Below are 16174 nucleotides of genomic sequence, written 5' to 3'. Positions count from 1 at the left end.
TCACTCGTAAGGAACGGCACTCGTAAGGAACGTCACTCGTAAGGAACGTCACTCGCGAGGAACGTCACTCGTAAGGAACGTCACTCGCGAGGAACGTCACTCGTTAGGAACGTCACTCGCGAGGAACGTCACTCTTAAGGAACGTCACTCGCGAGGAACGGCGTTCGTAAGGAACGTCACTCGCGAGGAACGTCACTCGTTAGGAACGTCACTCGTAAGTAACGTCACTCGCGAGGAACGTCACTCGTTAGGAACGGCACTCGTAAGGAACGGCACTCGTAAGGAACGGCACTCGTAAGGAACGTCACTCGTAAGGAACATCACTCGCGAGGAACGTCACTCGTAAGGAACGTCACTCGTAAGGAACGTCACTCGCGAGGAACGGCACTCGTAAGGAACGGCACTCGTAAGGAACGGCACTCGTAAGGAACGTCACTCGTAAGGAACGGCACTCGTAAGGAACGGCACTCGTAAGGAACGTCACTCGCGAGGAACGTCACTCGTAAGGAACGTCACTCGCGAGGAACGTCACTCGCGAGGAACGTCACTCGTAAGGAACGTCACTCGCGACGAACGTCACTCGTAAGGAAAGTCACTCGTAAGGAACGGCACTCGTAAGGAACGTCACTCGTAAGGAACGTCACTCGCGAGGAACGTCACTCGTAAGGAACGTCACTCGCGAGGAACGTCACTCGTTAGGAACGTCACTCGCGAGGAACGTCACTCTTAAGGAACGTCACTCGCGAGGAACGGCGTTCGTAAGGAACGTCACTCGCGAGGAACGTCACTCGTTAGGAACGTCACTCGTAAGTAACGTCACTCGCGAGGAACGTCACTCGTTAGGAACGGCACTCGTAAGGAACGGCACTCGTAAGGAACGGCACTCGTAAGGAACGTCACTCGTAAGGAACATCACTCGCGAGGAACGTCACTCGTAAGGAACGTCACTCGTAAGGAACGTCACTCGCGAGGAACGTCACTCGTAAGGAACGTCACTCGCGAGGAACGTCACTCGTAAGGAACGTCACTCGCGAGGAACGTCACTCGTAAGGAACGTCACTCGCGAGGAACGTCACTCGTAAGGAACGGCACTCGTAAGGAACGTCACTCGCGAGGAACGTCACTCGTAAGGAACGGCACTCGTAAGGAACGGCACTCGTAAGGAACGGCACTCGTAAGGAACGTCACTCGTAAGGAACGGCACTCGTAAGGAACGGCACTCGTAAGGAACGTCACTCGCGAGGAACGGCACTCGTAAGGAACGTCACTCGCGAGGAACGTCACTCGCGAGGAACGTCACTCGCGAGGAACGTCACTCGTAAGGAACGTCACTCGCGACGAACGTCACTCGTAAGGAACGGCACTCGTAAGGAACGGCACTCGTAAGGAACGTCACTCCTAAGGAACGTCACTCGTAAGGAACGGCACTTGTAAGGAACGGCACTCGTAAGGAACGTCACTCGCGAGGAACGTCACTCGTAAGGAACGTCACTCGCGAGGAACGTCACTCGATAGGAACGTCACTCGTAAGTAACGTCACTCGCGAGGAACGTCACTCGTAAGGAACGTCACTCGCGAGGAACGTCACTCGTAAGGAACGTCACTCGCGAGGAACGTCACTCGTAAGGAACGTCACTCGCGAGGAACGTCACTCGTAAGGAACGTCACTCGCGAGGAACGTCACTCGTAAGGAACGTCACTCGCGAGGAACGTCACTCGTAAGGAACGTCACTCGCGAGGAACGTCACTCGTAAGGAACGGCACTCGTAAGGAACGGCACTCGTAAGGAACGTCACTCGCGAGGAACGGCACTCGTAAGGAACGTCACTCGCGAGGAACGTCACTCGTAAGGAACGACACTCGTAAGGAACGACACTCGTAAGGAACGTCACTTGTAAGGAACGGCCCTCGTAAGGAACGGCCCTCGTAAGGAACGGCACTCGTAAGGAACGTCACTCGCGAGGAACGTCACTCGTAAGGAACGTCACTCGCGAGGAACGTCACTCGTAAGGAACGACACTCGTAAGGAACGTCACTTGTAAGGAACGGCCCTCGTAAGGAACGGCCCTCGTAAGGAACGGCACTCGTAAGGAACGTCACTCGCGAGGAACGTCACTCGTAAGGAACGTCACTCGCGAGGAACGTCACTCGTAAGGAACGGCACTCTTAAGGAACGGCACTCGTAAGGAACGGCACTCGTAAGGAACGTCACTCGCGAGGAACGTCACTCGTAAGGAACGGCACTCGTAAGGAACGGCACTCGTAAGGAACGTCACTCGCGAGGAACGTCACTCGTAAGGAACGTCACTCGCGAGGAACGTCACTCGTAAGGAACGGCACTCGCGAGGAACGGCACTCGTAAGGAACGTCACTCGCGAGGAACGTCACTCGTAAGGAACGTCACTCGCGAGGAACGTCACTCGTAAGGAACGTCACTCGCGAGGAACGTCACTCGTAAGGAACGTCACTCGCGAGGAACGTCACTCTCGAGGAACGTCACTCGTAAGGAACGTCACTCGCGAGGAACGTCACTCGTAAAGAACGTCACTCGTAAGGAACGTCACTCGCGAGGAACCTCACTCGTAAGGAACGTCACTCGCGAGGAACGTCACTCGTAAGGAACGTCACTCGCGAGGAACGTCACTCGTAAGGAACGGCACTCGTAAGGAACGGCACTCGTAAGGGACGGCACTCGTAAGGAACGGCACTCGTAAGGAACGGCACTTGTAAGGAACGTCACTCGCGAGGAACGTCACTCGTAAGGAACGGCCCTCGTAAGGAACGGCACTCGTAAGGAACGTCACTCGCGAGGAACGTCACTCGTAAGGAACGTCACTCGCAAGGAACGTCACTCGTAAGGAACGTCACTCGCGAGGAACGTCACTCGTAAGGAACGTCACTCGCGAGGAACGTCACTCGTAAGGAACGTCACTCGCGAGGAACGTCACTCGTAAGGAACGGCACTCGTAAGGAACGTCACTCGCGAGGAACGTCACTCGTAAGGAACGGCACTCGTAAGGAACGGCACTCGTAAGGAACGACACTCGTAAGGAACGTCACTTGTAAGGAACGGCCCTCGTAAGGAACGGCCCTCGTAAGGAACGGCACTCGTAAGGAACGTCACTCGCGAGGAACGTCACTCGTAAGGAACGTCACTCGCGAGGAACGTCACTCGTAAGGAACGGCACTCGTAAGGAACGGCACTCGTAAGGAACGGCACTCGTAAGGAACGTCACTCGCGAGGAACGTCACTCGTAAGGAACGGCACTCGTAAGGAACGGCACTCGTAAGGAACGTCACTCGCGAGGAACGTCACTCGTAAGGAACGTCACTCGCGAGGAACGTCACTCGTAAGGAACGTCACTCGTAAAGAACGTCACTCGTAAGGAACGTCACTCGCGAGGAACGTCACTCGTAAGGAACGTCACTCGCGAGGAACGTCACTCGTAAGGAACGTCACTCGCGAGGAACGTCACTCGTAAGGAACGGCACTCGTAAGGAACGGCACTCGTAAGGGACGGCACTCGTAAGGAACGTCACTCGCGAGGAACATCACTCGTAAGGAACGTCACTCGTAAGGAACGGCACTCGTAAGGAACGGCACTCGCAAGGAACGTCACTCGTAAGGAACGGCACTTCTAAGGAATGTCACCCTCTAAGATAATGTTGGGTTAAAAAAAGTTAAATTTTATAAACCATTTAAATTAGTACCTTTAAAATGAGTTTGTAATTTTATTTATAATTATTATATATAACTTATATAATTAGCAAAACAATTTATATTAACATCAATTTATTTCTGAATAAAAACAAGTTGGCAAGCCAAAATATACCTTTCCTCGGAGGAGTTTTTAATTTTCAATAAAGCGTAACTGTATCCGTGGTTCTGCGAGAGAACGCTTAACTGTCGCACAAGAGGGCTCGGGTTCGAATCTCAGCCTAAGAAAATATTATACTTCACCCGATGTCAAAAAGAGGGCGTTTTTGGAAAAACATTTTCCCTGATTCTAAGAAACTGCGTACGCAGCGATTACAGTTTGCTCCGAAAATGCGAACGCGTTCACAGCACAGACAGACAGACCCACAGACAGACAGACACGGTGGTTGTATAACCCCTCCTAGGGTACAAAGTCCCCTCGGAGAGGTAATAAAAGGAGACATCGATAGTTAAAAGTGCACAAAAAGATGTTTTTACCTCTCCGAGGGGACTTTGTACCCTGGATGGGTATTACAATCACCGTGTCCGTCTGTCTGTCTGTGGGGGTGTCTGTGGGTCTGTCCTGCGAACGCGTTCGCATTTTCTGTGCAAAGGTTAATCATTGCGTACGCAGTTTCTCAAAATCTCTGCGTTCGCAGCTTCTCGAAGGGTTGGCAAAACCATCGTGGGACGGTGAGCGTTAACGGATTCATTTGCGGTTTGGTTTGGATGGTGATTTTTCGCTCACCGTCGTGACGGTTTGGTGTATTACGTTTTTGTAATGTTTATGCGTAGGTTGTGAATGTTGAGTTCGTGTTATGACGGTTGTGAGTGTTGAGTTTGTCGTGTTTGCGTTTTGACGGTTTTTCATGTTGAGTTCGTATTATGTTGGTTATGACTTTGTGACGGACCGAGTGCTGAGTGTAATGCTACCTCTCAACGTCCAATGGTATGTTTTCCACCAATTGTTCACGGTATTAGTCTTAGTATCAATTGACGAATTATTGGCGCCGGCCGGGAATTGAACCCGGGTCTGCCTCGCGCAAGAAATTTACTCTAACCCTTCAGCCACCAACGCTGGTTAAGTCACGGTGTTTTTCTAAAAAACAGCTTTGGCGAATGTCATTTACAAAGTTATAACGTTAGGTACTATAATTTATTCTACATCATTTTAAATATTTATAAATTATATTAATCTTATATTTAATGAAATATTTATAAATTATATTAATCTTATATTTAATTAAATATTTATAAATTATATTAATCTTATATTTAATTAAATATTAATAAATTATATTAATCTTATATTTAATTAAATATTTATAAATTATATTAATCTGATATTTATAAATTATATTAACATTATATTTAATTAAATATCTGAGTATTTTAATTTATTTGATCGTGTTCAGGAATTGAACTCGGGTCGCATCGTTACAATGCAGATAGTTAACCGCCGAGCCATTGACTTCCTATAGTAACATCAAAAGTAAAAAAACCATTATGATAAGGCGGGTTTCTTACCTTTTAATAACGCTTAGAAAAAGGATAATTATTCAAATCTCCCGCGGAAACTATATCAAAGTAATAATATAGCGCCACCGTGTGGAGAACTATCAATCAAACCGGGTAAAAAATATAATCTCTTCAATTTTTTGAACTTTAGTCAAATCTCGAGGGGTTAAAAAAAGACAAAATAAACGTATATAAGGCCGTTGCGGTCAATTTAGAAGATTTAGTCTTTCTTAGTTCTTGGCTGTCAGACGAACTACTACAGAACGGGGTCCTGGTGTCGGTCAAAAGTTATGAGGTAACTTTGCGGTTTTTATTAGTATGTTCAGTCTTCGGTCAAGAAAAGAATTAAATTGTGTTTCGCGTTTGGAGCGTGAGTGAATGGGCTTAAGTGTATGAACAGTGCGTGTTTAAGACTGAAAGTGTTAAAGTAATTGTGAACTAACTCAAGTCAGCTGTATGATAAAATTGATTGTAGATATTTTTTGAATTGGAATAACCTAATTTTACCCTAGAAATTATCAACTCAACCTGTGAGGCTAATTAAGTAGATTGGAAGTAATTAGTAGAGAGCAGCTCTCAGCTGTTAATTAAGACAGTTTATAGTTAGGTAGTTTGAATTTAGTTAAAATTACTCAGTATAATTTATGAAATTTTCTTAAGTGTAAGTGTGTTTTGGTTTATTTTTCAATCACGATGAACTAAGACAAATCTAGTCTTAGACATTGAGTACCAGTTCTGTACAATTACGTAGAAGGGATATATATTGTTGGGTTATTGATGAAAGTTAAATCTAGAACGTTCCATAGACTGTTCTGAATAAAAATAAACATTTATAATTTTGCATAATTCTGGTTGCCATTTTATTTTCTAATCACTCGCCCACAACATTACAGTTCTGGCAATCCCGAATCAAATAAATTTTCGATATAACGGCGACGGGAAATTATTCTCGTAAATTTATCGCGCGGCCTTAGGGAATATTCTTTTAACAAAATTTCGATTACCTATCGTTTAATTAAAATCGGCCCGATTCCGTTAAAATTATAAACCAAAAAGCGAACGGTCGTTATAATACTCTCTGTAGATATTTCTTTCATTAAAATTGGCTTCGTATTATATTCAACTGATAAACTTGTACTGTAAAAAGGGTTTAATTCAATTGTGCATTGTTATAATACGTCCAACTCATTGTTGTAACTACTTAACTCATGATATTCTGAATAAATTAAAATTGGTTGTTTCGTCTCAATTATTTTAATTATAATTAAAATTTTATTCTGGGCTGGATAAAACTGGGATATCATTTTTAACAAATAACTCTAAATTGCGGAGATATATCTTTAAGGGTTATCTCGAGAAATTAATACCACTAGGGACAATTCTTCCGAGGAGAGGTATATTTTGGCTTGCCAACTTGTTATTTACAAAATATTTAGCGCGACTAGTTTCGGCAGAGTTGTTGCACCGTCATCAGGGGTATGACCCGCTTAGAAGGAATTAACCTATTTATAACCTCGTCAAAATAGTTTTTCCAGTTGTCTAATTTGTCAATACCAGGGGACCTATTCTGCAAATATTTGTAATCCAATTTTCGATTGAAAACTACATTTCGAACTTAGAGCTCTCGACGAATGGTATTCGGTAAAGATTTCGAATAAGCATAAATTAATGCAAATTTTCAAAGTCAATCTCGATAGGGTATCGAGATCGAATTCCCGTTCGATTTTTTACAGAATCGCCCCCCAGGTCCATAGTCACAATTGAGACAATTTTTATCGTCTGTTGCTTTTTTATGTAGAAAGCTTCCGAAATATCAAGTTCGTTACGGTTATTACGATGTATTTTAAATATAAAAGAATCAAAATTGATTACATGGTTCGTTTCAGCAACATGAGTTGCAATGGCAGATTTTAATAGTCTCTTATGTTTTACATCGGCGCATTGTTCTTTTATACTTTATTTTTGATGCTACGTTCAGTTTGGCCTATGTCTTCTTGGTTACACATTGCATGGCGTATATGCCCGATTTATCTTCAGCTTTTAATGACATTAAACGATTGGCTACTTTGTTCATAGGTTTTAAAGCGATATTGCAATCCAAAGAATTTTTATATTATTAGCTATTTTTCAGGATAACTTGGGAAAATAGGGGCGATTTTTACCAAAGGGGTTTAAAGTAATGCGTTTAGCAATACCGTTAGAGTTATCAAATTTGCTAACCGCTGTGTCAACAATTTGGAAGGGGGTAGCCTCTGTCGATAGCAAGAAGCTTAAGAAAATCCAATTCCGACTGAAGATTTCCTCTAGAGCAAATGTTTAAGGCGCGATACATCAAATTATAAAAAAAATATTTTTTAAGAAGTGTGATGCGTAGAACTACCTGGACAATATTAAATTCACACTAGAACTTAGGAAAAATAATAATATCGTATTTTCCTTTACTGAAATATAAGTAATTTCCCTTTTAATGTATATTGTTCCCAAACGAAAGCGCCGAAGAAAGTACTTAAAACAGTAGTCTTTTAAGTACAACATACCCGTAACTTTTAATTTAGTGTTAAAATACTTGCTCCCGAGACAAATCGTTTTCAGCGAATTGTGGAACCACTGGGAACTGTTTGTAAATAAGTGGGTTCATTGTCACAATGAAATGTAAGAACGTCGAAAGATAATACATTCTTCCAGCTTAAAATTTTACCGCACATTATTTTCGATTTGCAGTAATAACAGGTAATTTAAAAGGCCGCTATATATAGGCTGAAAAGGAAAACAGTAATACATAGGATCATTTTTGTACATTGCTCTTGTACGCTTAGTTAAAACTTCGATGTATTTTTTAAATAAATTGAAACTACTTATTATCCTCTCAAATACCTGTCCTTTCTTGGCCGCAGTGAACCACAAACAATTACCTATATATCCCCACTTTCCTATAATACATTTTATTAGGTTAGTATCGAGGTTAGAATGTCGCATAAATTGTAACTACCCGCTCCAACAAGCCCTAAATGGGTAAGAATGTGCAATAACTGGTGGCTTTACCAGGGAGTCGGGGTCCAGCTCTTGAAACCCATAAGGGTGGTGGCGCACTGGGAGATATTGGCTCTGATCAAATGGTCTTATCTCCACCTCCGACTTCGGTCAGGTAAGGGCTGAAAACTGAGCTTCGGCTCAGGCTAACGGAGAGGGTCCGTGCAAACTGGCCGACTCGGCGGATTGGGTAGCCTGCTGTGGGGCGGCGGTACTCCGTATGAGGCACGGTGGTCCTATTTCCCGGCCTTTTGGAGCACACCGGGATCTCAGGTGCCGGGTAACATGGACCGCTGTGTGCCCGTCGTTCCCCTTTAGGAGCTCTCTCCAAAGGGCTTGACTCTTTACCTATGTAGGTAGGGTGTCGGCTGGAGTTGCTATAGGACACACTCTTAATCCCACTGCTCTATGCGAAGTGGGAATTGGTCACCCCATTAATGCGCATTTTGTCGGGATGAGTGGCTTAGAGGTCGGGGATGGTTAACTTTTATTCAATAGATAAATCTCTCAAAATTATTCGTAAAATGTTTTGATCAAGTAATTTATATTTTTGTATTATCCGATTAATTTTTTGATAAATTTGTAAAATTAATCGGATAAACGACGTTTTTTTTTCGATAAAAAGCTCAAATTTTACGAATATTTCATGTTTTTTAATCATTTTCCGAAATATTAACCGGTAAATTTCTTTGTTTACATTTTTTCCCCGAAAAAAATCAATTTTAACATGAATAATGATTAACCGTCCCCGACCTCTAGCAGTGGCTTGCGTCGAGGGTGAGACCATCAGTAGTAGGGTTCTGCTACCCATGGCTGTCGGCGTTTGTGGACGCTGGCGTAGGGCATTCTAATGAGCCTACCGCTGTAGTAGGCTGTTTGATATCGCTTGGAGCACCGGTATATAAATTTCTAACCACATACCCGCTCCAATAATTTTTTTCAGATTAATAATTGTAAAACAACAAAAAAGTGTGTTCAATATTATATAATTTTATTCAAATAATAAAGTATGTTAAAACATAAAAACATAAATGAAAAGGAATACGTTTTCAAAAAGAAACAAAAGCTTTATCTTTTAAATCAAAACTACAAATAATATATAGATAATATTTTTCTTCTTACTGGTGTTCTAATTGGATTCAAGTGTATTAAGGTTCTTAGTTACTAGGTTAAATTTTATTTATTTTAAATCTTAATTAACTCTCTTTTTCTATAAATTATTTAAATTATATAAAAATATTAAATTTACTTATATAATGTAAAACATTTTTACAATAAGGTGAACTAATTAATATAAAGCCAGGGCTAAAGCTTGTTTTCCACTGGCACGCGCAACGACGCGTTTCTCAGCTTTGAAACGTTCAAACGTTTTTACGCGCGTAAAGAAAATAACATTATGACGCGCGCTAGTGGAAAACAAGCTTTACAAGTCACTTGCGACTTAGCCCCTACCTCCCACTGTAAACCCAAAAACTTGTATGCGATAAAAGAAATTATTTCAGATATTTTGGATAGTGTTGAAAAACAAAGCAATGATCAATCCCTATTACCAAAAGTGTATTAACTTACACTCTTAAAAAAAGGGTGTTTTAATGGTATATTAGGGTGTAATATCTGTAAAAAAACACTCTTTAATGTTAATTTAAACGATCTAAAGGGATTTTTATTGTCCCAAATTAAAAACTTGAAAAGGTGTATAAAGGGTGTTATATTACCCCGTAAATTGAGTTATTTAACACCTCGTAAGGGTGCAGCTCCCTTAAGGCAGTAGTTTAGTACCCTAAAAGGAGTATTTTAACACTTTAAAGGGAGTATTGTAGCACCCTGAAGGGAGTCGTTTGGTACCCTAAAAGGAGTAGTCTTGTACCCTGAAGAGAATAGGTTTATACCACAAACTGTATAACAAAGTAACCAAAACGGAGGACCTAAGCATCCCAAACAGTGTAAATAAACACCCTAGCAGGAAAACTGCTTTTTAAAGTGTAGAATAACATCCTTTATAAACCTGTTAAGGTGTTAAATATGGGACAAGAAAATACACCTTTTTTTTTTAAGAGTGTACGCTATTACGAATATTTCCTACTTTGAGATTTAAAGGTATTAGTAGATTTGTAATTGTTTTTCGCAATTATAAGTTTATTGAGTTCATTTCGCTGACACCTTGGACCCTGATTCTTCGTGCGCGATGCTGTCGTACGAGGGTGGTGGGTCATTTTGCGGAATCGCAATGGAGTAAGGCGAATATTGGAAGTTAGAAACCGAGACAAACTCGCCCGGGTCACGCGGGGTACCGACGTCTTCCTCCTGAAAGGATGGATTTGTTTGTCCGTCCACAACTTGGATTTGACTCTGAGTTACTCTCGCAGTTTGATCGACGTTCGTGTCTTTGGTTTTTCCCAGACAAATCGCCGTAACTCTACTTATAACTGCCGCTATTAATAGCACAATCGCTATAATTTTCAACAGAGGTTTCATACCATCGACATCGTTTTTTTGAGAAAAGACACAGAAAATGACGACAATTATGAGGCAAAATATAATAAAAAATACATAAACGAGCGTGGTACTCTTCATTGTGACAAAAGCGTGATACGGTCGTTGCCATCTGAAAACCTGCGGAAGAATTTCAATGTTTCGAGGATGACCTGTATTTTGATTTGGAGACACGGTTTGTTGAGTGCAGAAACTTGACCGTTGTAAGTCTTCGCTGTTGTTCTGGGTCGATTCATTAGCCATCTCTTTTGTTCTAGATAGAGTTAATATCCATGAAAGCAAACCAAAACTTAACATTAGGTTATACCAAGAACCCATAGACGTACTAAGAACACGTAATCATAGCTTTAGCCCGTCGTGGAGCTTCCTAATCTATATTTTCAAAATAAGCCCCGCCTTTTTATATTTTCCGCCTGTAGTAACTGAAGTAACCAACAAAATACGTGGTCTAAGAACTACTTAAACTAACTGAAAACCTACTTAAAACCACTGAAAACCAACTCTAATTTTTAATGGAGGACACTTAAAGCCAACTTAGAGCCAACTTGAAACTTAATAACGACCACTTAAAGCCAAATTGAGACCAACTTAAAAATAATATGTAATTTTCTGTAAATGTAGGGGTTCGCGCCTTCTTCTTAGAAGTAACAATAGTGGAAGAAGACTCAATAGCTCCGCCTCTTTAAAAAAAACGATTAGGAGGCGATCCAGGAAAATTTCCTTTCCTCTGTTCTTGGTACGTCTATGGGTTCTTGGTTATACATTAGAGGAGTACACTCTATGTGAAGACCAAAAGTAACGTAATAACAAAAAGTGTGACATTAAATATGGTTTTCATTTTCTTTTTTTGCGTTGACAGTCTCGTCCTACTCCGACTTCGACCTAACAATCGAACTGAGTAGTATATTATCGTCCTTGGTAGCTGTATATTTTGCCTTGGAAATATTTAGACACTAGGGGACTTTGTGAAGAACCAAACCCTTATTGCTTAATAACCAAGTGGTTTCGTTTTTATAAGTACCCGCCATAGAGTCTCTATTACTAAAACAATGTATAGGCAATTTAAAATGAATTCGATATTTCTACCGGTTACGAATTGCTTCGTCGACTTACGTCATGTTTACAGCTTTTTTTATCGACCTCAAGTCACCTCAATTAAATATTTATGGTTTTTAAAGGGAGTAGAACCTTAATTGTTTGGTAGGATGCGTCATAGCTTCTCTTTTTTCTCGCTCATGGCGCTAGTCTAGAACGATAGTAGAAACACGAAATTATTCTATTAGAGGAAGCGTGCCCGCCCTGAAGAGGTTTTCTCACTTGAAACCTTTGTTGTTTCATATTTAGTGTTTATTTTTTAAATGCACCCTTCTTTAACATATAAACAACAATATCAGAGCTATCAATTAATTATTTTCATTATAGTTTGGATATTTATTAAAATATAATTTCTTAATAATGAGGTACGTGGTTTTAGATTCACGAAAGGCCTTCTAGTAGGTATGAGAAATTAACGCACTACCAAAGCGAGGAAACTTTTAGTGAGATAATTCATCAAAAACCACTGTATTTTGACACTACGTAAAACACGTAGTTAGAAAAATGACGAGAGGGAATTATGTATTCGCTAGCGAAACGGGTATAGGTGGCGCTGCCGTCGCTACCCCTGCAGCTTGGTTTTCCAGCGTATAGTGGTGATCAAAATCAAAACAAATCCAAGAAATATGGCGGTTCACATTAACGCTAGAGGTGGGAGAAGTTGTGCGGTCCCTTTTTGCAATAATACTGCGCTTAAAAAACGTAAAACTGAAGAAAATAGTGAAGAACCAAAGCCAGGATTATCATTTAATAAATTCCCAAGTTGTAAGAAACTTTTAAATGTATGGTTAACAAAGATAAAGTCGGGGAAAAGGCCTAGTAAGTGGGCTCAGATTTGTAGCGCCCATTTTACAGATGATGACTTCTTGGAAAGAAATGGTGAGATGCAAATAATATTAATTTTTTTTAAATAAATTAATCGAAAAACTCATCAATAGATGGTAGATCTGTAAGAAGACGTTTGAAATGTAACGCCATTCCCTCCTAAAAATTGCCATGTAAGCCAATTAAAGAATCAACCGAAGTTAGATTAAAAGAACGAGCTCAACGTTACGTAAAGCGTTCTAAAGGTATTCTTATTTTATGGTAAACTTTTGTGAAATAATAAATAGAATAATAACACAAATTTAATTTTAAATCAAGCAGTTCTATGTTCAACATCACCAATAACAGATTCCATTGCTCCAAAAGTTGTTGAAAGCGCAAGTGAACCAGCTCCGGATGATAATGTTTTGTCATTATCAAACTTAGCTATGCTATCTGAAGTAACAACTGAAGCTCAAGGAAAGGACCAATCTCACAAACCATCTAGAGTAATGAATGCGTCTATTGGTGTTCAAGTTTCTTTGGACCATGGAAAGTATTTTGCTGGGTCAAGAGTTGGAATTTCAAGCAATGGAATGAAAAATGCTGATTTTGTGTCTCTTACTGGCATTGGGAAAGAACTATTTGAAAGCCTTTCAAGTGAGGTTTTAGGGCTTGAAAACCAGAGCAAGCTCTCTAATTTTCTAATGCCTGTAAAAGATAGGGTGTTGTTAACCCTAATGAAGCTTAAGTCAAATTTGACATTTGACGCTTTGGCTTCATTATTTGTCATTTCGAATCGAACAGTTTCAACATATTTCAAAAGAACCCTTTGTGCCCTTGCTGAAGTTTTGAAGAAATTTATCTTTTGGCCGGATATGGAAAATATCAGAAGTAACTTTCCTAAATGTTTTAAAGAGTTTAATAATACTCGCATTGTGTTGGACTGCTCAGAAGTACCTATGATGAAGCCCAACACATTTCACGACTGAGTGGCAACCTACAGCCATTATAAAGGAACTCACACAATAAAAATTCTCATTGGAATTTCACCTTCTGGCATGATCACGCTCGTTAGCGACCCCTGGGGTGGAAAAGTAAGTGACAAGGAAGTCACCATTGAGAGTGGGGTCATAAATCTTTGTGAACAATTTATTGATGGAATTATGGTTGACAAAGGTATGCATAAAAGTGTAATATGTTAAAAAAATATTTTAAAACTCATTCAACTTAAATTTAGGCTTCCTTATTGAAGATGAATGTTCGGCCAATGGCATAGCTCTACACATCAATCCATTTTTGAGAAAAATAACAGTTTAGTAAGGAAGAAAGTGTAAAAAATCAAAAAATTGCATCCGCTCGTGTTCACGTGGAGATAACCATTCAAAGAATCAAATTATTTAAAATTTTAAATGATAAATTTGACCTTGATTTAGTTCCCTACTGTGACGAAATTCTGAAGGTCATATGTGGATTAGTAAATTTACTAAAACCAATTCTAGCAGATGATAAATTTGATGACTAAGTTTAAATCTTATTTAATGACGATGATGATTATTTTATTAATTTTTATCAAACAAGTTTATAAATCTTTTATTATAAATAAGACTTCAAGTAAAAATTCATTTATAACATTAATTGATCAAATTCATATATAATACTAATTGGCACAGTACAAAATAGGAACTTTTTTGTTTTAAAAATCACTTACTCTTGACTAGTAATGGTAAATATAATTTGAAATAGAAATTGCACAATTTGACTATGTTTTGTTTCAAATAATCTTCGTCTCTTTGAATATCAATTAAAAGATAGCCCTTGGGAGAATACAAGAAAAATGAACATGTTTTTATGTGTAACACAAAGGCCAAGCTGAATTTGTGCATAGTAGCCTCTACAATCGTTAGTTGGTAACTAAATTCCGTCTTTTCCAATTTTCAAGGAGTTAAATTTGTTTTGAGCGACAGCATCTTCAATTGATATTTTCTTCTTAATCTCGAGTAATTTTATCTCTACATTTTCCATGTATAATCCATCTGGACTAAAAGCTAGAAATTGATTATTTAAGTTAATTAAGAGGCCATATTCCAATACTTGTACTTTTTTAAGCCACGAAAAATTGGCCCGGGCAACTTCCTCCATTTTGATCCCATTTTGATCCTTTTGGGCTTTCTCTAAACATCCGTTCTCCTTCTTCTAAGGCTCTTGGCTTTTCCCCAATGTATTTCCAAATTTGAACCATGGTGAGATTCACTATTATGGAATAAATAAAGGTTAAAATATGATAATATAATAGAATACCAATTAAATGTTAGCATACCTTTTTGAGACAATATTGCTCCAAGGCCTACTCTCACAATGTTTTAAGTAAATCCAAAAGGACTTCAAATCTTAATGACAGTATATAATTAGAACCAAACATTATGTCTTTAAACTTGACATTCAATCCTACTTACCAAGAAAACACTAATTCGCTGTTAAAACGTATATAATACCATCTCATCAGTAGCACACCACTATTTACTGAATGCTGATCACCACTATACAGTTACACGCAGTGTGGATAGGGGGCGCTGCCGGAGTTTTCGTTAGCGAATTGCCCTAAATTCCTGAAAAGGTTAATCTCTCTTTAAGATAAATTAAAATAATTTTATTTATTTAAAAATTATAATATTTTACCATTTTCTTTTAGTTGACCGAAACTAGAATATTCTTACCAGTTAAAATTGAAATATGTACGTTTTTAAACAATTACTTGAAGGTAGACTTAGAGATGAACGGTTACGCGTATACTGATTTCTGACTAAACGTAATTCAAGACGACTTTGAAATACAGACACATCAAGTTGAAGATCCGGTCTCAGTAATGTATTGCGTTTTCCTGGGAGGTGTTATGCGAGGAATGTTTCCACTTTTAACGGTGTACATGCGTAACAACACGTGCAGCTGTGTTTCGCTATCAAGGGAATAGTGTCCATGCTATTTTGTTTACGAGTAAATCTTTCTGTCATGAATTGTCGAATTTACCCGTCTTTTATATTAATTGTCGAGCGCTCAACGATTGAGTTTAAATCTCGAAGAAGTTTTGTGAAAGTGATTGTATAAGTAAGGTATTAACGGTAGTTACAAAACACCAAACACCAAAATCTATTATATAAAACATTTCGGTAAGTTCTACAAAGGTATTTTTGAAAAATCTATTACTTAAAACAAAGGTACATGTATTTTTGAAAATTTTCCGTTTTTGAGGTTCAAAATTAAGTATTTTTAAAATCAACGTTTTAAAGATCTTTAATGATCGACATTTAACTTTACTCCTTTATCTTGATTGTAGAAATTGTAGATGATTTTGAATCCATATACTTATTCGACTTTAACTGTAGAATTAGACATGAACGGTTACGCGTATTCTTATTTCTGACTTAACGTAATAGTTGATTTTATAAAATGTCTTTGCCCTCGAATAGTTCAGCCAATGCCTAAGAATGAGTTCATAAGCTCTTTAGTGGGAGAGAAAACGGATCCACAGCTGAAGCG

General features: G+C 39.4%; 2 protein-coding genes and 1 long non-coding RNA gene across 4 annotated transcripts; 2 read left to right on the top strand and 1 right to left on the bottom strand.

Moving 5' to 3' along the window:
- Window positions 1–12362: 12362 nt before the first annotated feature.
- LOC149956027 (uncharacterized) lies at window positions 12363–13629 on the top strand. 2 transcript variants are annotated; one of them, XM_090165367.1, is made up of 3 exons: window positions 12363–12712; window positions 12772–12903; window positions 12980–13629. In XM_090165367.1, exon 3 carries the CDS (start codon window positions 13087–13089, stop codon window positions 13627–13629), a length of 543 nt encoding a protein of 180 aa, XP_090021493.1. In that variant the 5' UTR covers window positions 12363–12712; window positions 12772–12903; window positions 12980–13086. The 2 variants fall into 2 exon arrangements, with proteins under 2 accessions (XP_090021493.1, XP_090021494.1); XM_090165368.1 differs by having other exon boundaries at window positions 12977–13629.
- A 69-nt stretch (window positions 13630–13698) lies between these two features.
- On the top strand, window positions 13699–14034 carry LOC149956026 (uncharacterized). The gene is made up of 2 exons (XM_090165369.1): window positions 13699–13816; window positions 13878–14034. Exons 1-2 carry the CDS (start codon window positions 13699–13701, stop codon window positions 13955–13957), a joined length of 198 nt encoding a protein of 65 aa, XP_090021495.1. The 3' UTR covers window positions 13958–14034.
- Window positions 14035–14428: 394 nt separating this feature from the next.
- On the bottom strand, window positions 14429–15215 carry LOC149956025 (uncharacterized). The gene is made up of 4 exons (XR_016478146.1): window positions 15094–15215; window positions 14958–15027; window positions 14738–14890; window positions 14429–14678 (listed from the first exon to the last, which is right to left on the bottom strand). It is a non-coding gene; the product is annotated as an uncharacterized LOC149956025 (long non-coding RNA).
- Window positions 15216–16174: the final 959 nt, after the last annotated feature.

Source organism: Leiobunum rupestre, chromosome 2, assembly GCF_980474605.1.
Source record: "Leiobunum rupestre chromosome 2, qqLeiRupe1.1.hap1, whole genome shotgun sequence".
Lineage (NCBI taxonomy): Eukaryota > Metazoa > Arthropoda > Arachnida > Opiliones > Sclerosomatidae > Leiobunum > Leiobunum rupestre.
Note: the sequence above shows the minus strand (reverse complement) of the source record. Positions and strands in the feature narration are given on the sequence as shown.

Coding starts and splice junctions, on each gene's coding strand:
- LOC149956027 (XM_090165367.1), top strand. CDS start 13,087: ATGCTATCTGAAGTAACAACTGAAGCTCAAGGAAAGGACCAATCTCAC.
- LOC149956026 (XM_090165369.1), top strand. CDS start 13,699: ATGATCACGCTCGTTAGCGACCCCTGGGGTGGAAAAGTAAGTGACAAG. Junction 13,817..13,877: donor TGGAATTATGGTTGACAAAG/GTATGCATAAAA, acceptor ACTTAAATTTAG/GCTTCCTTATTGAAGATGAA.